The 25,354-nt window shown below is 36.8% G+C and overlaps 3 protein-coding genes across 3 annotated transcripts; all 3 read left to right on the top strand.

The window, feature by feature from the left end:
* The first annotated feature begins 869 nt into the window (after window positions 1–869).
* On the top strand, window positions 870–1,645 carry LOC117243289. The gene has a single exon (XM_033510649.1). It carries the CDS (start codon window positions 923–925, stop codon window positions 1,481–1,483), a length of 561 nt encoding a protein of 186 aa, XP_033366540.1. The 5' UTR covers window positions 870–922; the 3' UTR covers window positions 1,484–1,645.
* A 989-nt stretch (window positions 1,646–2,634) lies between these two features.
* Window positions 2,635–6,336, top strand: LOC117242079 (facilitated trehalose transporter Tret1-like). The gene is made up of 4 exons (XM_033508452.1): window positions 2,635–2,664; window positions 3,510–3,627; window positions 4,235–5,440; window positions 5,552–6,336. The coding sequence occupies exons 1-4, from the start codon at window positions 2,635–2,637 to the stop codon at window positions 6,334–6,336; spliced, it is 2,139 nt and encodes a 712-aa protein (XP_033364343.1).
* Window positions 6,337–9,014: 2,678 nt separating this feature from the next.
* LOC117242075 (facilitated trehalose transporter Tret1-like) lies at window positions 9,015–12,918 on the top strand. Its single transcript, XM_033508440.1, has 3 exons — window positions 9,015–9,032; window positions 9,901–10,018; window positions 10,871–12,918. Exons 1-3 carry the CDS (start codon window positions 9,015–9,017, stop codon window positions 12,580–12,582), a joined length of 1,848 nt encoding a protein of 615 aa, XP_033364331.1. The 3' UTR covers window positions 12,583–12,918.
* The last annotated feature ends 12,436 nt before the right edge of the window (window positions 12,919–25,354 follow it).

The following is a 25,354-nucleotide window of genomic DNA, read 5'->3' as shown; positions in this document are numbered from 1 at the left end:
GACTCGATTAAAAGTTTTGGCAGATAATGGAATGTATCAACATATCGTGTAGATATTTAAAAGTCACAATAATCTTAAATCTTTGACCTTGTGTCTTGATCGATCGTGATCATTTAAAATTTTGAATCTTTCAGCCTGATTTAAACTGTCACGACCCACCAAAACATAAAGTTCAAAGCTTAAAGCTGTTACGTCTTATAAATATCGAATCATATTCGAAGGTTCAAACGGTTCTTCGGTATTATCTATACATGTTAATATATTTCATTATTTAGAAAAGATATTTAAGAAACGTATAAAAACCTTTCAAATTATCATTGATTTGGAGGACACTCATAGGAAATGATTTTAGAAGAAAGTTGTCAAAAGCACAAATAACCTTTAGCAAACGTCAGTGAAAATCTCAAGTATCGTCTTCTATCTATAATGACATCAAATTATATCAAGCATATTTTAATACTGTTGATAGAAATACCAGAAATTGTATTTCTATTAGGATAGGTAAAAGAACATTTTTCAATTTTTTTGAAAAAATATTAATATTTAAATACTTATTACCACTAAGTTTACGGGGCCCATCAATTTGACGGATTTCAAACTTCGAAATGAAATATCTGAAAAATGTTACCCATTTTGCATCGTAAATTAATCGTTCCATCTACAGAATTTATACACACAATTATTTTTTCCTGGGCTTTCTAATGTTTTAAATCTGTATGTAGTATACCTATCTCTAAAACCCGTCAAATTGACGGGCTAGCTGATTTCATAAACAAACCGATTTTTAAAGACTGTGCAACGGTTTCAGTTATTGTAGACATTTCCCATTATTTTATCCGCTTATTATAAGTATTTACAATAGGATAATTGAATGTGATCACAGTATTTTCTTTTTTTGATCAATCCTCCTTTTCTAGCAATTATGAGTAAATCCAAGAGATATAATAAGATATTGAACATAATTGTCAACATCAATGAAGATCGTTCTGAGGACACCTCCGAAGAAGATCAATATGAATTAGGCCAAAGCGAAGCTGACAACAAAAGTTCTGAATACACTGAAAGTGGAGAGATACAAGGACCTTCGGGTAGTGAAGATGAAAACTTCTTGAAAGTGTGTCGGTACAAGAGAAAGATGCGTATTTTTTCTAGTTCTAACTTCGAGGATGAAAGAACGAGTATTCCAAGCACATCTCAAACTGTAATGGGTGAAATTGAAATTGCAATTGACAGGACACAGTGGATAAAAGTGAAAGCAGGCAGATCTAGGGGTAGGATGCCCATTCGTATGATATTCAAGGATATCGCAGGACCTACTGGCTATGCTAAGAGAAATATTATGTCGGGTTCTATAACTAGTTCTTTCGAATTGATAATTGACAGACACATAATGGAACACATAAAAGATTGCACTGAAACCGAGACTCATCGAGTTTTGAAAAAAGACGGACAATCACAGTTGCTGGGTTACGTAGTTTTCTAAGAATTCTATATGCCTGGGGCGCATGTGAAGCGAGATCATTGAAAGCCTCCGAAAGATTACAAACAGATAAATTTGTGCTAATATCCGAAATATAGAACAGATTTACAAGTAATAGCCAGGCTTGTTACAAGCCATATGAAAATGTCTTAATAGATGGCCAATTATTTCCAACGAAAGCCCGATGCAAGTTTACGCAATATATGCCGAATAAGCCTTATAAATTTGGCATTACGTTTTGGTTTGCAGTGGACGTCCAAACAGAATATATTTCGAATGGTTTCTCTCATATAGGGAAAGATGAAACTCTATGTTCAGGGGAAAAAAGGACAAGATGACTTTGTTTCCTTCAAATTTATATAAATCAGAAAACTGTACTCTTACTGTATATAAAAGTAAGCCTAACGTAAAAGTCCTCCTTCTAAGGACCAAACATACAGGTATACAAGTAGAAGGCAATCATAAACGTGTTCCAGAAACCATTGCTTTTTATAATAAAACAAAATTTGGTGTGGACGTCGTTAACCAGAGTTTCCGATGGCCCTTTCAAGTTTTTTTTTCAATATTTTAGATTTGGCAGCGATAAACGCGTGGATATTGTGTAAAGAGTGCACCGGATGGAAAATATCCAGAAAGGAGTTCATATTTTGTCAAAGATCAGACGCTTCATTTCTGCCACTTTCAACGTCCGAAGTGCGAAAAAGTTGCCAAGTGGACTACTGCAAAAAAAATAGAAGCAACATTTTGCAATTGTTGTATATATTGCAAAAAGATCGTACGCGGAAAATGCACAAACAAAATTCAGTATATTTGTAAAAAATGTGCTCAATAAATATGATTACCCTATAGCGTTAATGTTATTGTTATCATTTCCGTGATAGTATAAAAAAAGACTTTCTACTTATTAATAACTTATTTAAAAGGGAAGCCTAATATTGTTCAATTCAGACTTAATTTGAATAAATCGATTTTTTAAAGAAAATACATATTTTCGTTTACCCGTCAATTTGGCGGATCCTCGTAGAAATAGGTATATAAGAAACGCCCGTAAACCTAGTGTTAAAAAGAAATAACTGTAGCGGCACGCGATAGTAAACATTCCAACAGTTTCTGTCCCGTGGCTCGCCACACACAGACCCTATTCTTCGGGCAAGATGATTACCGGATGTCGATGCATCTCCACAGTACATGTTCAGCTAGCCGGAGGATCCGCCATAAATCTTAGGATTTAGTTAACTAAGGTCCTTCAAACGGACAAACAGTCTTTATCTTAACAGTCCCTAAATCTATCACCTACTACGGGAATATACGGGAAATCTGCTTTTCTCACGAACAACGCTTCCCGCTAGCAACTTTCTCTCAAGGGCGGTTAGCATCCTTCTTCAACCACCAACATAGAAATTAACCAATTAACAGGAACGTCCATTTCCCTCACTTTCCTAACGAAGGCTTTCGTCGACGAATCCGATAATCTCGTGTCCTTAGAGACACCCCATCATAGTTTTCCTCTGCAGCATCATCGTGACGGAAAGTCATTCTCTCGCCAGGTCTCATTAGCGAGTTACATAGCGTGTTTACGCTCGGTGAATATTCTACGTTTTAACAAAGAGTTAGTTTAGTAATACTTGTACCGTAGACAAGCTAGTTGAGTATAAGTTAGACTTTGGAAGAAAGCGCATTTTGTTATCTCGTTAACCGCGAATTCGTTATTGAACCTGGGATCATAGTCATTAGCATCTCGAGTATCTAATTACCACGGTTAACTGTCAAATTCGGTAATAATCATATTTGTACTAGTAAATATCTTCTCTATTGCATAACAACAATGTGTAATCCAAATGAAGATTCGTTACACGCCCCTAACCCTAATCATAATGTGAACCCGACAGATATATAAAAAACGCCCGTAAACGTAGTGTTAATATCTGTTCCGTGGTTTGGAATTTATGTTGCTCAAAAGTTTAATTAGACTACCTAATTAGCAAAAGAATTATGATTTCTATTCTTAACAAAGGTATCTGTTTTCCAGGTTCACAGAAGATTGAATCAGGGCGATGGTTTAGATCCTGACGGTTTATCACTGCCAAGGAAAGCTTCTTGTTGTTTCTGCGAATCACGATGGCGGCAATGCCTAGCATGTTATTTCGGTTAGTTTTCACTCTTGATATTACGTCAGGTATTTATTTGTAATTTTAATACGCAGAATACAATTCCCTTTCCTTCCCCGAATCGATGTTTCATAGTGGTGTTCGTGAATTATTTCTCACTTTCGTATCACCGCTTAAACTTGCATTTTTATTCCATCCTACATTACGATAAATTTAACATTTCGATTCTGATATTCATCGCACTGGTGCTTTATTATAACATAAATCGAGTGCAGACTTTTATATATTTATGAGAAATCTAAAATAAAAAAAATGTACATTATTACACATTAATACACCAATACTTATCGCAAGTCTCTAATAAATTTCACTCCATGTAGTATTTTACTTAATGCACATATAATGCGAATGGACAGATTAATAACAGAATAACAGATTAATAATAAAATAGCTAAGAAATAAAACTAGTGGAAGCATTTCATCTAACATCTAACATATGTATTAATTATAAATATATTAACAGTATATATTAAAGATATAAATTTGCGTAAATATTCGCAGTGTAATTATAAAACAACCGCACTACAATTACCATATGCTACAATTACCATATGCTATGTATAGCATTACCTGTTTCTCATTGCAGCAACGCTAACCATGTTCGTAGTCGGTACAATCAACGGATGGACAACGATTGCTTTTCATTATTTAATAGCCGTGACCGGCAGCGTACCGCTAATGTTAACACACGACGAATATTCATGGATCGTTTCTTTCACAATAGTTGGTTCAATAATCGGTGCACTTGTGGCTGACCAGTTGGCCGATCGCAGCGGTCGTAAACAATGCCTCCTTGTATGCAGCATAATGTTCACCGTAGGCTGGTTCATCATCTACGAAGCAACTTCCGTGCCAATGCTATACTTTGCTCGGTTGATTCTCGGTATAGGCGTAGGTATTGCCCACACGATAAATCCCATGTACGTGTCAGAAGTCGCCAACAGGAACATCAAAGGCGCCCTAGGTACTCTAATTGTAATCAACGCATTAAAGGGGTCACTGCTAACCTGTACCCTAGGACTTTTCCTGACGTACAAGTCACTCCTCACGGTTCTTGTAATAATATCTTTTATATCTCTCTTCTCAAACACGTGTTTCCCCGAAACTCCGTATTTCTTGTTGGCAAAAGGTCGAAAGCAGCAAGCACGTAAGTCGATAGCATATTACAAAGGCATCGCAGTTCCTCACAGAGTGGAATTCGAACTACATCCTCAATGCGCACAAACCAGACACGAATTACACCAACAAGTCAGATACGAATTACTCCAACAATCCACGAGCGATTTACACTCAGAATCAAGAAGCAATTTACCCTCACAATCCACATGCGAGGCACACTCGGACCCCATACGGGAAGTAGACATAGAAGCCACGTCCGATTTACACTTACCATCCAGTAGTGACTCACATGCACAATCCATATCCTCAGTACACTCAACAGTCATATGCGAAGTACACACACAACCCACGGGCGAATCACGCGTAGAATACTCGCGCGACTCGCCCAGATTACCACCCCAAACCTCGCGCGAATTACATTCACAATCCACAAGCGACTTACACCGACCAACCACAAGCCAAGTACACAGGCCCTCGACAAGCGAAATACACCCAGAAGCAACAAGCGAAATACACCCAGAAACCACAAGTGAAATACATCCAGAAACCACAAGCGAAATACACCCAGAAGCAACAAGCGAAATACACCCAGAAACCACAAGCGAAATACACCGACCATCCACAAGCGAAATACTCCGACCATCCACAAGCGAAGTACACCGACCATCCACAAGCGAAATACTCCGACCATCCACAAGCGAAGTACACCGACCATCCACAAGCGAAATACACTCAGACGACTCACACGAAATGCTCCCAGACCGCACATGCGAAATACTATCAGGATCCAATGAGTATTTACGCAAATGGGCTGACATAGATGAGATACACGTAGATTTCACTAAATATAACTGGTCAACCAAGTTGCGAGCAATACTACAACGAAGCAACAGGAAAGCTCTGTTTATCATGCTTGGCTTGACCATGGCACAACACCTTAGCGGAAACTACATCACTACGCAGTATCTGAAAATGTTGCTCAGCAAAACAGCGGTCGCTCTCAATCCATACAAAACGACGCTTGCGATCCACATTATCAGCATTCTATCTGGCGGATTCACCATCGCAACAGTGGAATATCTTGGAAGAAGAACACTTTTGATTATGTCTACGCTTGGAACGTGTTGTCCATTGATTATTTTAGCAAATTATCTTCTCCTAGTTGAACATAAGTTTGACGTTTCCATCAGCTCTATTCCCATATCCAACTTAGTTACACAGCAAATAATGTTTCAAATTGGTTTAGGTACGTTACCCAATGTTCTCCGATGCGAATTATTTCCTGCGGAACTAAGAGGCTTTGTTGGTGCCATCATTGTGATTTTCGATGGTATAATTGGATTGACGGTGTCGAAACTGTATCAAGTGATTACTAATAATATAGGATCGTATGCGAATTACATGATCTTCGGGGCATCATGCTGTTTGGCATTTATGATGGTGATCATATGGATACCGGAAACGAAAGGAAAAACATATCGCGAGATTGAAGCGCTTCTATTTGGTGAAAATTTTAATTGTTTGAATGAAGAAGTTAGCAACGATGAAATGGATACTCGTAGAATATGACAGGAAAAATTGCACTGTACATCCATGGCACGGTGTCTACTTACTCGGAATATTTTATTTCTCATTTTTATTAGTATAGCGACAAAGATTTTCAATTTTATCACGATATGCAATTTCTGTAGTAACGGAGTTTTATACGTTTCTAAGTGTAATTTTAGAAATGTGTCTAACAAAGCTGATGGTCATTTACAAACATATGCATCGTATAAATTGACTTGCATTGAACTTAGAGGAACACATGTTCTCGAACTAAACTTTTTATCCATTTCATAACACGAACAATGTAACAATACCAATTAACTGGAGATAATTGAACAACAGTTTGCAAAAGTAAGAAAAGTAATATATTAAAGAATGACAAGGTGACATAATACTGACAAGAACAATTTTTAATATCACAGCTGTTACCTATGCTGTTATTTTTTGTGTTGCAATATATAACATATGAATATCACATATACATATGCTAATATTGTCACAATAAACAGCAGGTATGCTGAAAAAGTCAGTATTTATGGTAAAATTAATATAATATAATTAACATAACACATTGATAATAAGTACTCCTATTACATTGTGGTTGTCGCTGATAATCATATGTATATACATATGCAATTATATATATATGTAAGACATGGTCTCTTCGGCGTTATAATATAGTTATTACTGAAAAATATTTGAATATGTCAGTTCGAATATTACAGTAATTACTGTATTATAACATAGTGATAAATACCTAACCTTGTCCAATAGAAATTCCATCGAACTGTTGAATGTTATCTTCAGTAAATAATGGCTATAATAATAGTGCTCATTTCAGAAATTTATAATATTTCCTACTTCTAATATACGATAATTGACGCGAAAAATTAAATATCGACAATTTTATAAATTTTTGTCTATCAACAATTATGTATTTATTGTATATCTTTTAAACAAATATCTTCCTTATTAAAAAGCTACAAGAAACATGGAAACATTGCTATCTATATATAAAATCACAAACAAGATATTGAATGTTCTATTTTATTTGAGTTATATTATAGACGAATTTATTACAGACACCCCTAGTGGAAATTAATTACATGAGTCCGAATGAAGAGGATTCAACTGTAATACCAAATACCGCTAAGGTCTTAAACCTGCGTCATGCTAGATCGGTTAAGTCGAGAACGATATTAACATGGTAAGAAAACCACCGAGTTCACTGGGTAAATTACTCGGAATACCAACTTTCTCTTCTACGGTAACATCACCCCCTCTTTTTCCCCCAAAAATTACTGATTTTGCATAAAAGAATTCGGACAAATCCTTTTTTGCCATTCATTTGAAAAATATTAGTTCCTTGATCGTTATGGAAAACAAACAACAAAAACATCTTGAAGAACGATCGAAGCGGAAATTTAAAACTGAAAGTAAAGATCGAGTTAAACCTAAAACTAAATTACAGTTATATTATAATTCTCTGTGAGATGGTAATTTGTATATGTATCGATATTTTACACATTCCCTATTATAAAAACGCGACTAGACGTGACAATACATGGGACTTTGTGTCCCGTGAAATATCGACATCGAAAAATATCAGTGTTTTTCATGCTCCCTACGATTCATAACGCTGCGTCGCGACGATTCTAATTATCTGAAAAGGGTACTCGCTAATGAAAATGAAGAGGAAACTTCCGCAAGTAAAGGTTGGATATTTTAATAATAAAAAATAATCTATGCTCTTAAATCCACCGAATGACAAAATTCGCAATCACTTGGTTGCAAACTAAGTCAATGTATACAAGAGTCCGGTGATTCTTTGAGTCGTGAGCCTGAACGCAATATTATTCGATGTAATTGGGACGAGTGCACCAGGAATCGAGCAATACTGTATACATTCACAAAAATTATAGATACGATGCAAGTGTACCGTGTGCACGGAGATGCAGATGCATGGAGGGAAAATGATTTGGGCGAAGCGTTTCTCTACTGAGGAAATTTCAAACGAAGAAGTGTTTCGACGCGTGAGAGATCGTAGAAAATACGACAGTTGCAGTGTGAAACATCGAAATAGAGCGAAAGTAAAGAGAACAAGAATTGCCGCGATAAAGAAAGCTATGCTCCAAGAAATTCAAGATAATTCAAATACTAGATTATGATCGCAACGTAGCCGATGTAGCAACATAGAACAAAAATAATAGTCGGAGCAGTGCAATTATTTTTGCTCATTTCAATTTTTATATTATAGGAAATATGTATCATATACTAGTTGGCATTCGACTGTTCTAACGTTATAATTAGGATATTTCCTAGATATAATATGTACAAAAATATTATTGTTCCTATGTCGGAATATTTAAAATTAATTCGTTACATTTAAACATATAACAAGGAGAATTAGAAGTGTTTATGTGTTGAAATAATGTCGACTGTATGTAAAGGGGAAGTAGCCCTAGAAGTACCCAGTATGGTTGTGACACTCGTGGAAATCGAACAAATCGATACGAAATCCGTAAATCACGAGATTCAGTGTAATGATATTTTACAGTTGTTCTTTTTTGCGATAGATAACTACCCATGATCATTCGTGCATTTTTTAAATAATTATGAGTGAACTGGATTCTACAAATTGAATTATTGAAAATCTATCGTGATTATATAATTGCGTAAAAGTACTTATTTTTGGCAACATGTCTCAGCGTAGGACGGTAAGCATTTAATATGATTATACAACATATATTTTTGAAGTAAACAGTTAGAAATTAAATATCGCAGAGTAACAAATTCTGGTTGAATGAGAATATAAAAAAAGGGTCCGTTTGAGATACCTATTTTCAGCGAATTTAACTATTATTCTTTTATTTCCAAATAGAGATACGAATCCATAGCAATTAAAGTTTTGATTCCTACGACTCGATTAAAAGTTTTGGCAAATAATCAAATGTATTAACATATCGTGTTGATATTTAAAAGTTACAATAATCCGAAATCTTTGCCCTTGTGTATGGATCGATCGTGATCATTCAAAATTTTGAATCTTCCACCCTGATTTAAACTGTCACAACCCACCAAAACATAAAGTTCAAAGCTTAAAACTGTTACCTCTCATAAATATCGAATCATATTTGAAGGTTCAAACGATTCTTCGGTATTATCTATACGACATGTTAATATAATTCATTAATTTCAAAAAATATTTAAGAAATATATAGAAACCTTTCAAATGATTATTAATTTGGAGGACAATCAAAGGAAATGATTTTAGAAGAAAGATGTCGAAAGCATAAATAACCTTTAGCAAACGTCAGTGGAAAACTCAAGTTCGTCTTCTATCTATAATAACATCAAATAACATCAAGGATATTTTAATGCTGTTGATAGAATACCATAAATTGTATTTCTATTAAGAAAGGAGAAAGAAAATTTTTTAATTGCTTTGAAGAAATATTAATATTTAAATACTTCTTAATAGCTTTTCCGTGATTTGGAATTTATATTCGCTCAAAAGTTTGATTAGACTATCGGATTAGAATGGAATTATGATTTCTATTCATAACAAAGGTATCTGTTTTCCAGGCTCCCAGCAGTTTGCCTGAGGGCAGTGGTTTGGGTCGTGTCGTTTTATCACTGCAAGAAACAGCTCGTAGGCTGTGCAACCTAAAATTCCGGCGGCAATTCCTAGCATGTAGTATCGGTTAGTATTCACTCTTGATATTACGTCATGTATTTATCTGTACTTTTAATACGCAGAATGCAATTTCCTTTCCTCCCCTCGATAGTGATGTTCCTAAATTATTTCTCACTTCTATTTACTTGCGTACCATCGTTTAAAGTTGCATTTCTATTCCATCCTACATTACGATAAATTTAACATTTCGGTTCAGATATTCATCGCACTGATGCTTTCTTATATCATGAACCAAGTGCGGACTTTTATATATTTATGAGAAATCTGAAAGCAAAAAAATGTACATTATTACACATTAATACACCTATACTTATCGCAAGTCTCTAATAAATTTTACTTCATGTAGTATCTTACTTAATGCACATATAATGCGAATGGATTAACAGATTAATAATAAAATAGCTAAGAAATAAAACTAGTGGAAAGCATTCGTGCTAACATCGCGAAGAGTCCATTTACTTATAGCCTGCGGTATATATTAATTATAAATATAATAGTGTTAAGCTACACAGAGGTTTCGGTAAAATAAATAATTTACTTTATTCACACATAACAGCTATACATATATATTACACTCTGAAGACCTCGATTACCTTCTTACACGCACGCTTGTTGTCAATAGACTATTCGAGATTCAACTAACAGCTACCAATCGTCTTTTGTCTCACCTGAGACCTGGACGTCCTCTGATGCTTACACACACACATTCACATGTTCAGTGTAAATGTATCATCTACCTAACAATTAGTAGTATATATTAAAAATATGAATTTGTGTAAATATTCGCAGTGTAATTATAAAACAACCGCACTACAATTAACAAATTCTATATATAGCATTAACTGTTTCTCATTCCAGCAACGATAACCATGGGCTTGGCCGGTACAGTCAACGGATGGATAAAGATTTCACTTGCCCACCTAACAACTGGATGCGGCGACGTGCCGCTAATGTTAACAGAGGACGAATCTTCATGGGTCGTTTCTTTGACAGTACTTGGTTCAATGATCGGTTCACTTCTGGCTGCCCAGTTGGCCGATCGCATCGGTCGTAAATACTGCCTCCTTGTATGCAGCACAATGTTCACCATAGGCTGGTTAATCATCTGCTTCGCAACATCCGCGCCAATGCTATACCTTGCTGGGGTGACTTTAGGTATAGGCGTTGGTATTGCCCACACGATAAATCCCATGTTCGTATCAGAAGTCGCCGACATCAAATACAGAGGATCTATAGGTGTTCTAATCGCAGCGAACGTAAATTCGGGGATACTACTAACCTACGCACTATCAGTATGGCTGACGTACAAGTTACAGCTGGCGCTTCTTGTAATAATATCCCTTATATCCATCTTGACGACCTTGTACTTCCCCGAAACTCCGTATTTCTTGGTGGCAAAAGGTCAAAAGGAGCAAGCATGCAAGTCGATAGTATATTACAAATGCATCGAAGATCCTGACAAAGTGAAAATGGAACTACGTACTCTACGCGATCAAGTCAGACACGAATTACACCAACAAGTCAGATACGAATTACTCCAACAATCCACGAGCGATTTACACTCAGAATCAAGACGCGATTTACCACCACAATCCAGAAGCGATTTACCATCACAATCCAGAAGCGATTTACCATCACAATCCAGAAGCGATTTACCCTCACAATCCACATACGTAATACATTCAGAAGTCGTAAGTGAAGAACACCAGCAACCCACAGGTGAATTACGCCCACAATCCTTGCGCGAATTACACTCACAATCTAGAAGCCATTTACGCAATCAATCCAGTGTGGATTCACAAGAATCAACGGACATACCTGAGACATACATGGAGTTATCTAAATATACCTGCTTAGACAAGCTGCGAGCAATACTACAACGAAGCAACAGGAATGCTCTGTTTATCATGCTTGGCTTGATCATGGCACAACAACTTAGCGGAAACTTCTCCGTTACGGAGTACCTGGAACAAGACATTGACAGAAAATGGGCCACTTTCAGTCCGCAGGATGCGATGATTTTTGTCCAGGTTGTCCGCTATGTATCTGGCTATATAGCCATACTAATAGTGACATATTGTGGAAGAAGGAAACTTTTGATTGTGTCTACGATGGGGTCATGTCTTTCATTGATTATTTTTGCAGGTTGTCTTTTCTTAGATCAACATAACCTTGACCACCCCACCTTCACTATTGTTTCCATTCATTTCTTAAGTGTGTATCAATTATTGTTTCAAATTGGTTTAGGACTGTTACCCAATGTTCTCCTATGCGATTTATTTCCTACGGAACTAAAAGGCATTGTTGGTGCCATCGTTGTCATTTTCGATGGTATAGTTGGTTTTACCGCGACGAAACTGAATCAAGTGATTATCGAGAATGTAGAATGGCATGCGATTTTCACTATCTTCGCAACATTATGCAGCTTGGCATTTCTGATGGTGTTCATATGGGTACCGGAAACAAAAGGAAAAACATATAACGAGATTGAAGCGCTTCTAGCTGGTGAAAATTTGAATTCATCGAATGAAGAAGTTAGCAGCGATGAAACGGATAGTCGTGAAATATGACAGGAGAAAATGCACTGACAATCCATAGCACGGTGTCTCCATACTCGGAATATTTTATTTCTCATTTTTATTAGTATAACGATAAAGATCTACAATTTTATCACGATATGCAATTTCTGTAGTAACGGAGTCCTATTCGTTTGTACGTGTAATTTTAGAATTGTGTCTAACAAAGTTAGTGGTCATTTACAAACATATGTATTGCATAAATTGACTTGCATTGAACTCAGAGGAATACATGTTCTCGAACTAAACTTTTTATCCATTTCATAACACGAACAATGTAACAATACCAATTAACTCGAAATAATTGGACAACAGTTTGCAAAAGTAAGAAAGTAAGTAATATTTTAGAAAAGGACAAGGTGACATAATACTGATAAGAACAATTTTTTATATCTCAGCTGTTATCTATGTTGTTATTTTTTGTATGCAATATATAATTTGCAGCATACAATTGTATGCTGAAAAATCAGTATTTATGCCAAAAATAATGTAATATAATTAAAATAACGAATTCCTAATAAGTACTTATATTACATTGTGTTTGTCGCTGATAAGGATATGTGTATACAGATATAAATATATATGTGTAAGACACGACATTTTCAGCGTTATATTATAGTTATTACTGAAAAATATTTGAATACGTTTGTTCGAATATTACAGTAATTACTGTATCATAACACAGTGATAAATATCTAGCCTTGTCTAATAGGAATTCTATCGAACTGTTGAATGTTATTTTAGGTAAATTATGGCTATCATAATAGTGTTCTCTTCAGAAATTTATAATATTTCTTACTTTTAACATACGATAATTTACGCGAAAAATGTAGTATCGACAATTTTATAAAGTTTTGTCTATCAACAATTATGTATTTATTGTATATCTTTTAAACAAATATCTTCCTTATTAAAAAGCAACAAGAAACATGGAAACATTACTATCTATATATAAAATCACAAACAAGATATTGAATGTTCTATTTTATTTGAGTTATATTATAGACGAATTTATTACAGACACCCCTAGTGGAAATTAATTACAGGAGTCCGAATGAAGACGATTCAACTGTAATACCAAATACCGCTAAGGTCCTAAACCTGCGTCATGCTAGATCGGTTAAGTCGAGAACGATATTAACATGGTAAGAAAACCACCGAGTTCACTGGGTAAATTACTCGGAATACCAACTTTCTCTTCTACGGTAACATCACCCCCTCTTTTTCCCCAAAAAATTACTGATTTTACATAAAAGAATTCGGACAAATCCTTTTTTGCCATTCATTTGAAAAATATTAGTTCTTTGATCGTTATGGAAAACAAACAACAAAAACATCTTTAAGAACGATCGAAGCGAAAATTTAAAACTGAAAGTAAAGATCCAGTTAAACCTAAAACTAAATTACAGTTATATTATAATTCTCTGTGAGATGGTAATTTGTATATGTATCGATATTTCACACATTCCCTATTATAAAAACGCGACTAGACGTGACAATACATGGGACTTTGTGTCCCGTGCAATACCGACATCGAAAAATATCAGTGTTTTTCATGCTCCCTACGATTCATAACGCTGCGTCGCGACGATTGTAATTATCTGAAAAGGGTACTCGCTATTGAAAATGAAGAGGAAACTTCCGCAAGTAAAGGTTGGATATTTTAAGAATAAAAAATAATCTATGCACTCAAAACCACCGAATGACAAAATCCGCAATCATTTAGTTTCATACTCAATAGCTCAAAGCCAATGTATACAAGAGTCCGATGATTCTTTGAGTCGTGAGTCTGAACGCAATCTTATTCGATATAATTGGGACGAGTGCACAAGGAATCGAGCAATACTGTACACATCCACAGAAATTATAGATACGATGCAAGTGTACCGTGTGCACGGAGATGCCGATGCAGGGAGGGAAAATGATTTGGGCGAAGCGTTTCTCTACTGAGGAAATTTCAAACGAAGAAGTGTTTCGACGCGTGAGAGATCGTAGAAAATACGACAGTTTCAGTAGGAAACGTCGAAATAGAGCGAAAGTAAAGACAACAAGAATTGCCGCGATGAAGGCACCTATGCTCCAAGAAATTAAAGATAATTCAAATGCTGGATTATGATCGCAACGTAACCAATGTAGCAACATAGAACAAAAATGACTAATAGTCGAAGCTGTGCAATTATTTTTGCTCATTTCAATTTTTATATTATAGGAAATATGTATCATATACTAGTTGGCATTCGACTGTTCTAACATTACAATTAGGATACTTCCTAGATATAATAAGTACAAAAATATTATTGTTCCTATGTCGGAATATTTAAAATCAATTCGTTACATTTAAAGATATAACAAGGAGAATTAGAAGTGTTTATGTGTTGAAATAATGTCGACTGTATGTAAAGGGGAAGTAGCCCAAGAAGTACCCAGTATGGTTGTGGCACTCGTGGAAATCGAACAAATCAATACGAAATCCGTAAATCACGAGATTCAGTGTAATGATTTCTTACAGTTCTTCATTTTTTGCGATAGATAACTGCCCATGATCATTCGTGCAATTTTTAAATAATTATGTGTGAACCGAGTTCTACAAATTGAATTATTGAAAATCTATCGTGATTATATAATTGCGTAAAAGTATTTATTTTTGGCAACATGTCTCAGCGTAGGACGGTAAGCATTTAATATGATTATACAACATATATTTTTGAAGTAAACAGTTAGAAATTAAATATCGCAGAGTAACAAATTCTAATTGAATGAGAATATATCCAATCCAATATATCCGAGATCCAAAGAATCGTCTGAACCTACGAATATGATTCGTTATTTAAAAGTCACAATAATCTGAAATCTTTGACCTTGTGTCTGGATCGATCGTAATCATTTAAAATTTGGAATCTTTCACCCTGATTTAAACTGTCACGACCCACCAAAACATAAAGTTCAAAGCTTAAAACTGTTACCTCTTATAAATATCGAATCATATTCGAAGGTTCAAACGGTTCTTCGGTATTATCTATACGACATGTTAATATATTTCATTAATTTCAAAAAATATTTAAGAAATATATAAAAACCTTTCAAATGATTATTGATTTGGAGGACAATCAAATGAAATGATTTTAGAAAAAAGATATCAAAAACATAAATAACCTTTAGCAAAAGTTAGTGAAAAACTCAAGTACGTCTTCTATCTATAATAACATCAAATAACATCAAGCATATTTCAATGCTGTTGATAGAAATACCATAAGTTGACTTTCTATTAAGATAGGAAAAAGAAACTTTTTAATTCTTTTGAAAAGATATTAATATTAAAATGCTTATTAATATGTTTTCCGTGATTTGGAATTTATATTCGCTCAAAAGTTTGACTAGACTATCGAATTAGAATAGAATTATGATTCCTATTCATAACAAAGGTATCTGTTTTCCAGGCTCCCAGCAATTTGCCTGAGGGCAGTGGTTTGGGTCATGTCGTTTTATCAATGCAAGAAACAGCTAATAGGGTGTGCAACATAAAATTCCGGCGGCAATTCCTAGCATGTAGTATCGGTTAGTTTTCACTCTTGATATTACGTCATGTATTTATCTGTAATTTTAATACGCAGAATGCAATTTCCTTTCCTCCCCTCGATAGTGATGTTCCTAAATTATTTCTCACTTCTATTTACTTGCGTACCATCGTTTAAAGTTGCATTTCTATTCCATCCTACATTACGATAAATTTAACATTTCGGTTCAGATATTCATCGCACTGATGCTTTCTTATATCATGAACCAAGTGCGGACTTTTATATATTTATGAGAAATCTGAAAGCAAAAAAATGTACATTATTACACATTAATACACCTATACTTATCGCAAGTCTCTAATAAATTTTACTTCATGTAGTATCTTACTTAATGCACATATAATGCGAATGGATTAACAGATTAATAATAAAATAGCTAAGAAATAAAACTAGTGGAAAGCATTCGTGCTAACATCGCGAAGAATCCATTTACCTATAGCCTGCGTTATGTATTTATTATAAATATATTAGTGTTAAGGTATAGAGAGGATTCGGAAAAATAAATAATTTACTGTATTCACACACAACAGCTATACATATATATTACGCTCTGAAGACCTCGATTACCTTCTTACACGCACGCTTGTTGTCAACATACTATTCTAGATTCTTCTAACAGTTACCAATTGTCTTTTGTCTTAAGTGAGACCTGGACTTCCTCTGACGCTTACACACATTGACATGTACAGTGCAATGTATCATCTACCTAACACGCCTCCTTACATTTATACTGTACACTTAATAAACAATCTATCGTTTCACATTTTTCATTCCTTTTATAATGTAACCTTAAATCCCTAGTCCGGTACAAATATTTCAATATTCGCAAAGCATATTTAAAATGTGTCTCGCTACAACAATCTTGAAATCTACTTAAGATAATTGACACTATAACTTATATCGGGTCTGGTATTTGTACTAATATACAGCAATGCACCAATTAAATTCTTGTATCCAATGTCCTTTCTATTTATCTCAGCTTTTTCAATTTTTAAATTTGTCTCCATAGGTGTACAGTACAATTTGCTGTCTTCTAATTTATATTTCTTTACTAATGATTCAATGTATTTTGTTTGGCTTAGTGTCATTTTTTCAATATATTCTTCTACTTCACCTAAATCTTTCATTTTAAATTTATCAGTTTATAACTGCTTTATATTTTATATCCCTTTTTTTTTGTTTTTACTACAGATTTTATATCCCTTTTTTTTGTTTTTACTACAGATTAACAAATCGTCTACATATATTAGCAAATAAACAACATTTTCTCCCTCTCCATGAGTATATAGGCACAATTCTTAGTTGTTCTTCTTAAAACCTAATCTCATCACATACCTATCAAAACACTCATACCAATCCCTCGGACTTTCTTTTAACCCATAAAACGCTCTCGATAATTTACAAACTCTATTCGTTCCGTCTGCATATCCCTTTAGTTGATTTACATATACCTCCGAGCTTACCTCACCATTTAAAAATGCAGTTTCTACATCCATTTGCTCAATGATTAATCCATTTTGGCAACAATATGATAGCAATATCTTAAGGGTCTGATTACTCGCTACTGGAGAATATATGTCATCGACTACGTTTCTTCGTTGAAATCCTCTTACCACTAATCTAGCCTTATATCTGTCATCTGATTTTCTCGTGTAAACCCATTTCACATCTAATACTTCTTTGCCTTTTACCCTTTCTACCAATTTCCATGTTTTATTCTTATAGAGACATCCTATTTCTTTATCCATAGCCTGTTTCCAATCTTCACTATTTTCACAACAAATCGCCTCCTCAAATATACAAGGGATATCTACTCTACAATAATTTGCGTCAATCTCACTACTGTTTTCCTTTTCTGGATACCTTATTGGAGTTCTCTTATTACGTGTAGATCTCCTAGGGATCTTTAAGCTTTCAGAACTACTATCATTTTCATCTTCTCTACTTTCTAACTCTTCCTTATTCATGATATCCAATAAATAATTATCTTTACTATCATCGCTATCTGCATCGAATGAATTCTCCTCAAAACCGATACATTTTGTGTCTGTTTCTATGACCTCTACATGTCTAGCTACTGTTATTTTTCCACCTAATAGGACTCTGTAACCTACTTCACTATATCCTAACAGAATTCCCATATCTGTCTTTCTCTCTACAGTGTTGGCTAGTATTCGATTTTTCAAGTATGCCGCTGTACATACTATTTCCGGCCAATACTTTTTATGTACTTTCGCTTCCGTTAACAAGCAACGCGCCATGCCCATCACTGTTCTATTATATCTTTTCGCTGTTCCGTCTAATTCATGTACGTAAGTTGGACAATTATTTATTACGATACCTTTGTCCCTAACAGATTTATAAATTCGATTGTTTAAGTATTCTCTTCCATTATCGCATCTCAATATTTTTAACCTCTTGCCCGTTAGGTTCTCAACTTCATTTACAAACTGTACGAGAGAATCAAACACCTCATCTTTTGATTTTATACAATAGATCCTACCTATTTTACTATAATCATCGATAAATGAAATAAAATATTTCTCTCCATTTAATCCGCTAGTCTTAAAGGGACCGCACACGTCCGTATGAATAATTTTCATTATCTCCCTAGCCTTAGTCCGATTATTTTTGAAAGGTAAATTATGCATTTTACTTTCTATACACACCTTACATTTCAACAATTCCTTTTCAAATTTATTCGGAATACCTGTCACTAGCTGCTCTTTACTCAAAATATTTAAGTATTTAACATTTACGTGTCCTAGCATCCTATGCCATCTTTCCTTTTTATTCATACCACTACGTTCGGCACTGTTTACTAAGTGCTCCTTCCCTTTCAATATACTTTTCATTTTATATGTTCCATTTTCTTTGTCCGCTACAGCTGAAAGCTTATTGTTCTCATCTATTATTTTTGCAATATTTCCTTTTGAAATAACCATGTTATTATTATCCGTTAACTTGCCTAAACTAATCAAGTTTGCGGACATTTCTTTCACATAAAAAACTTTATTCATATTTATTTTATTTCGCTTTCCAAATGCTTCAAAATAGCTTATAACATTTCCTACTTTTGTTGCCTTTATCGATCTATTATCGCCCAAATATATATTTACCGGTTCTTTAAGATCGATAGATTTATCAAAATAATTTACATCGTTAATTATGTGATCGGTACAACCGCTATCTAATAGCCACGTTATTTCGTTATGATTTATCTCGTTCATCTCGCTGCTGTGTGCTGCGTGCACCGTTGCCATCCATGTGCCTGCTCCTGAATTGCCATACTCGCTCGTGCCGGCTGCTGATTGACGATGGAAGTTTCCACATACCCTGCTCGTATTGCCTTTGTTTCCTCTTCCTCTGCTGCGACCCCGTGTTGACCCACGCCGATAACTGTTAGTGCTTCTCGCTTGGACGCCATTTTGACACTCTCTTGCAAAATGTTCCACTTTTCCACATTTGAAGCATCCTTCCTTTTTTGCAGCAAAAGCATTAGTTTTCATTTCTCCTCGATTTGATGTATTTTTCTTTTCCGCCATTTCTATTTTATTCCTCACGTACGCTACCGTTTGATTCTCTTCTTTCACTGCATCTATTATATCTAGCGATGTAGCTTCGGGTAACGTATTTAGCATGTAATTCAGCTTTTCCCTCTCACTCACTTGTGCTCCTGCACTTTTTAATTCGTTTATTAGCTTTTCAAAATCGCTGAAGAACGATGCTGAATCACTGTATTTATCGAGACTTATCCTCTCCAATCTCCTTTTGCACACGATCTGTAGTGCCGTCGATTCTCTCAAATACATTTCGTCGAACTTTTTCATTATTTCATACGCTGTCTTTTCTTCCCTAATATATTCTAATTGTCTATTTGAGATGGCACTATAAATTATATTTATCGCCTTCAGATCCATTTTCTCCCAGTCGGGATTGTCTGTTTCGGTCTTCACTCTAGTTATAACAATATCACATTATTTATACCTCAGAAACATCGTTATTCTCTTCTTCCACATCCCGTAATTCTCACCATCAAATATCGGTATCATAATTTCCGATCTTCCCATTTTAATTGATTTTCTATTCTTTACTCAAGCGTTTCTACGTGCTCGAAGTATTTTTTCTTTTATTTTATATCCTTTGAACGTTTCTTCCCTTACTAAACTCATCCGAACTAACTCGCAAGACTAAAACCCACGCACTAAATAGCTTGCAAAATTAGTAACCACGCTCTGCTACCATATTAAGCTATACAGAGAATTCGGAAAAATAAATAATTTACATTATTCACACACAACAGCTATACATATATATTACACTCTGAAGACGTCGATAAACTTCTTACACGCACGCTTGTTATCAACAGACTATTCTAGATTCTTCTAACAGTTACCAATCGTCTTTTATCTCGCCTGAGACCTGGACATCCTCTGACACTTACACACACACATTCACATGTTCAGTGTAAATGTACCATCTACCTAACAATTAGTAGTATATATTAAAAATACAAATTTGCGTGAATATTCGCAGTGTAATTATAAAACAACCGCACTACAATTAACATATGCTATATATAGCACTATCTGTTTCTCATTCCAGCAACGATAACCATGGGCTTGGCCGGTACAGTCAACGGATGGACAAAGACTTCACTTGTCCACCTAACGACTGGAAGCGGCGACGTGCCGCTAATGTTAACAGAGGACGAATCTTCATGGGTCGTTTCTTTGACAGTACTTGGTTCGATGATCGGTTCACTTCTGACTGTCCAGTTGGCCGATCGCAGCGGTCGTAAATACTGTCTCCTTGTATGCAGCACAATGTTCACCATAGGCTGGTTCATCATCTACGAAGCAACATCCGTGCCAAAGCTATACCTTGCTGGTGTGACTCTCGGTATAGGCGTTGGTATTGCCCACACGATAAATCCCATGTTCGTGTCAGAAATCGCCGACATCAAATACAGAGGATCTCTAGGTGCTCTAATCGCAGCGAACGCAAATTCCGGGACACTACTAAGCTACGCTCTAGCACTTTGGCTGACGTACAAGTCACAGGTGCTGCTTCTTGTAATAACATCCTTTGCATCCCTCTTGCCAATCTCGCGCTTCCCCGAAAGTCCGTATTTCTTGATGGCAAAAGGACAAAAGGAGCAAGCACGTTTGTCGATAGCATACTACAAAGACATCGAAGATCCTCGCAAAGTGAAAATCGAACAACGTGCTCTACGCGATCAAGTCGCATACGAACTGCAGCAACAATTCGGAGACGAATTACATCAACAATCCGGGAGCGATTTACACTCACAATCAAGACGTGACTTACCCCCCCAATCCAGAAGCGATTTACCTTCACAATCAAGACGCGATTTACCTCCACAGTCCAGAAGCGATTTACCTTCACAATCCAGAAGCGATTTACCCTCACAATCAAGACGCGAAGCACACTCAGATTCCTTTTGGAAAGTAGTAGACACAGAACCCATGTCCTATTTAAGCTTACCATCCAGTAGCGATTCACTCCCACAATCCACACCCGCAATACACTCAGCAGTCATATACGAAGTACACCTGCAACCCACAGATGAATTACTGATACAATCAACGCGCAAATTACACTCAAAATCCACAAGCGAATTACACCAACCATCCACAAGTGAAATACACCGTACATCCACAAGCGAAAAACACTCAAAATCTACAAGCGAAATACACCGACCATCCACAAGCGAAATACACCCATTATCCGCAAGCGAAATACACCGATCATCCACAAGCGCAAAATACCGATTATCCGCAAGCGAAATACAAGGACCATCCACAAGCCAAATACACCGTCCAACCACAAGCCCAATACACCAACAATCCGCATGCGAAATACAAGGAGCATCCACAATCCAAATACACCGACCATCCACAAGCCAAATACACCGACAATCCACATGCGAAATACAAGGACCATCCTCAAGCCAAATACACCGACCATCCACAAGCCAAATACACCGCCAATCCACATGCGAAATACAACGAGCATTCACAAGCCAAATACACCTACCACCCACAAGCCAAATACACCGACAATCCACATGTGAAATACAAGGACCATCCTCAAGCCAAATACACCGAGCATCCACCATCCAAATACACCGACAATCCACAAGCGAAAAACACCCATTATCCGCAAGCGAAATACACCGATCATCCACAAGCGGAAAATACCGATTATCCGCAAGCGAAATACAAGGACCATCCACAAGCCAAATACACCGACCAACCACAAGCCCAATACACCAACAATCCGCATGCGAAATACAAGGAGCATGCACAAGGGAAATACGCCGGCCACCCACGAGTCAAATACACCGACAATCCACAAGCGAAAAACACCTATTATCCGCAAGCGAAATACACCGATCATCCACAAGCGGAAAATACCGATTATCCGCAAGCGAAATACAAGGACCATCCACAAGCCAAATACACCGACCAACCACAAGCCCAATACACCAACAATCCGCATGCGAAATACAAGTAGCATCCACAAGGGAACTACACCGGCCACCCACGAGTGAAATACACCGACAATCCACAAGCGAAAAACACCCATTATCCGCAAGCGAAATACACCGATCATCCACAAGCGGAAAATACCGATTATCCGCAAGCGAAATACAAGTATCATCCACAAGCCAAATACACCGACCAACCACAAGCCAAATACACCGACAATCCACATGCGAAATACAAGGACCATCCACAAGCCAAATACACCGACCATCCACAAGCCAAATACACCGACCATCTACAAGCCAAATACACCGACAATCCACATGCGAAATACAAGGAGCATCCACAAGCGAAATACGCCGGCCACCCACAAGCCAAATATACCGACCATCCACAAGCCAAATACACCGACAATCCACATGCGAAATACAAGGAGCATCCACAAGCGAAATACGCCGGCCACCCACAAGCCAAATATACCGACCATCCACAAGCCAAATACACCGACAATCCACAAGTCAAATACACCGATCATCTACAAGCCAAATACAAGGACCATCCTCAAGCCAAATACACCGACCATCCACAAGCCAAATACAGCGACAATCCACGTGCGAAATACAAGGACCATCCACAAGTCAAATGCACCGATCATCTACAAGCGAAATACACCGAGCATCCACAAGCCAAATACACCGACAATCCACATGCGAAATACAAGGACCATCCACAAGCCAAATACACCGACCATCCACAAGCCAAATAAACCGACCATCCACAAGCCAAATACACCGACAATCCACATGCGAAATACAAGGACCATCCACAAGCGAAATACACCGGCCATTCACAAGTCAAATACACCGACAATCCACATGCGAAATACAAGGACCATCGACAAGCCAAATACACCGACCACCCACAAGCCAAATACACCGGCAATCCACATGCGAAATACAAGGACCACCCACAAGCGAAATATACCGACCATCCACAAGTCAAATACACCAACAATCCACATGCGAAATACAAGGACCATCCACAAGTCAAATACACCGATCACCCACAAGCCAAATACACCGATCACCCACAAGCCAAATACACCGACAATCCACATGCGAAATACAAGGACCACCCACAAGCGAAATATACCGACCATCCACAAGTCAAATACACCAACAATCCACATGCGAAATACAAGGACCATCCACAAGTCAAATACACCGATCACCCACAAGCCAAATACACCGATCACCCACAAGCCAAATACACCGACAATCCACATGCGAAATACAAGGACCACCCACAAGCGAAATATACCGACCATCCACAAGTCAAATACACCAACAATCCACATGCGAAATACAAGGACCATCCACAAGCCAAATACACCGATCACCCACAAGCCAAATACACCGATCACCCACAAGCCAAATACACCGATCACCCACAAGCCAAATACACCGACCACCCACAAGCCAAATACACCGATCACCCACAAGCCAAATACACCGATCACCCACAAGCCAAATACACCGATCACCCACAAGCCAAATACACCGATCACCCACCAGCCAAATACACCGATCACTCACAAGCCAAATACACCGACAATCCACATGCGAAATACAAGGACCACCGACAAGCCAAATACACCGACCACCCACATGCGAAATTCACCGACCACCCACAAATGAAATACTCCGACCATCCAGAAGCGAAATACACCGATTATCCGCAAGCGAAATACACCGACCATCCACAAGCGAAATATACCGATTATCAGCAAGCGAAATACGAGGACCATCCACCAGCCAAATACTCCCACAAACGAGAAGTGAATTACACTCACAAGCCAGAAGCGATTTTCGCACACAATCCAACGTGGATTCACGAGCATCAACGGACATACCTGAGACATACATTGGTGTGACTAAATATACCTGTTTAACCAAGCTGCGAGCATTACTACAACGAAGCAACAGGAATGCTCTGTTTATCATGCTTGGCTTGATCATGGCACAACAATTTAGCGGAAACTCTACCATTACGCGGTACCTGGAAGAATTGATCGGCAGAGAAAAAGCCTTTATCGATCTGCACGAAGCGAGGATTTTGGTCCAGACTGTCCACTGCGTATGTGGCTATTCAATGACGGTAATAGTTACATATATTGGAAGAAGAACACTTTTGTTTCTGTCTACGATTGGGTCATGTGTATCATTGCTTCTTCTAGCAGGTTATCATTTATTAGATGTACATAAGTTTGTCGACTCCACCACCTCTACTCTTCCCATTTACTTCTTAAATTGGTATCAACTATCGTTTCATGTTGGTTTAGGAGTGTTACCCAATGTTCTCCTATGCGAATTATTTCCTGCGGAACTAAAAGGCATTATTGGTGCAATCGTTGTGATTTTCAATGGTTTAATTGGTTTTATCGCGTCGAAACTGTATCAAGTGATTACCGATAATGTAGAATGGTATGCGATTTCCTTTAGCTTCGCGACATCATGCTGGGTGGCATTTGTGATGGTGCTCATATGGGTACCGGAAACGAAAGGAAAAACATATAACGAGATTGAAGCGCTTTTAGTTGGTGAAAATTGGAATTGTTTGAATAAAGAAGTTAGCACTGATGAAATGGATAGTCGTGAAATATGACAAGAGAAATTGCAC

The sequence above is a fragment of the Bombus vosnesenskii genome, unplaced genomic scaffold (assembly GCF_011952255.1).
Source record: "Bombus vosnesenskii isolate JDL3184/JDL3185 unplaced genomic scaffold, Bvos_JDL3184-5_v1.1 scf7180000013265, whole genome shotgun sequence".
Lineage (NCBI taxonomy): Eukaryota > Metazoa > Arthropoda > Insecta > Hymenoptera > Apidae > Bombus > Bombus vosnesenskii.
Note: the sequence above shows the minus strand (reverse complement) of the source record. Positions and strands in the feature narration are given on the sequence as shown.

Coding starts and splice junctions, on each gene's coding strand:
- LOC117243289 (XM_033510649.1), top strand. CDS start 923: ATGAGTAAATCCAAGAGATATAATAAGATATTGAACATAATTGTCAAC.
- LOC117242075 (XM_033508440.1), top strand. Junction 10,019..10,870: donor ATTCCTAGCATGTAGTATCG/GTTAGTATTCAC, acceptor TTCTCATTCCAG/CAACGATAACCATGGGCTTG.
- LOC117242079 (XM_033508452.1), top strand. CDS start 2,635: ATGATTACCGGATGTCGATGCATCTCCACA. Junction 3,628..4,234: donor ATGCCTAGCATGTTATTTCG/GTTAGTTTTCAC, acceptor TTCTCATTGCAG/CAACGCTAACCATGTTCGTA. Junction 5,441..5,551: donor AGTACACCGACCATCCACAA/GCGAAATACTCC, acceptor AAATACTATCAG/GATCCAATGAGTATTTACGC.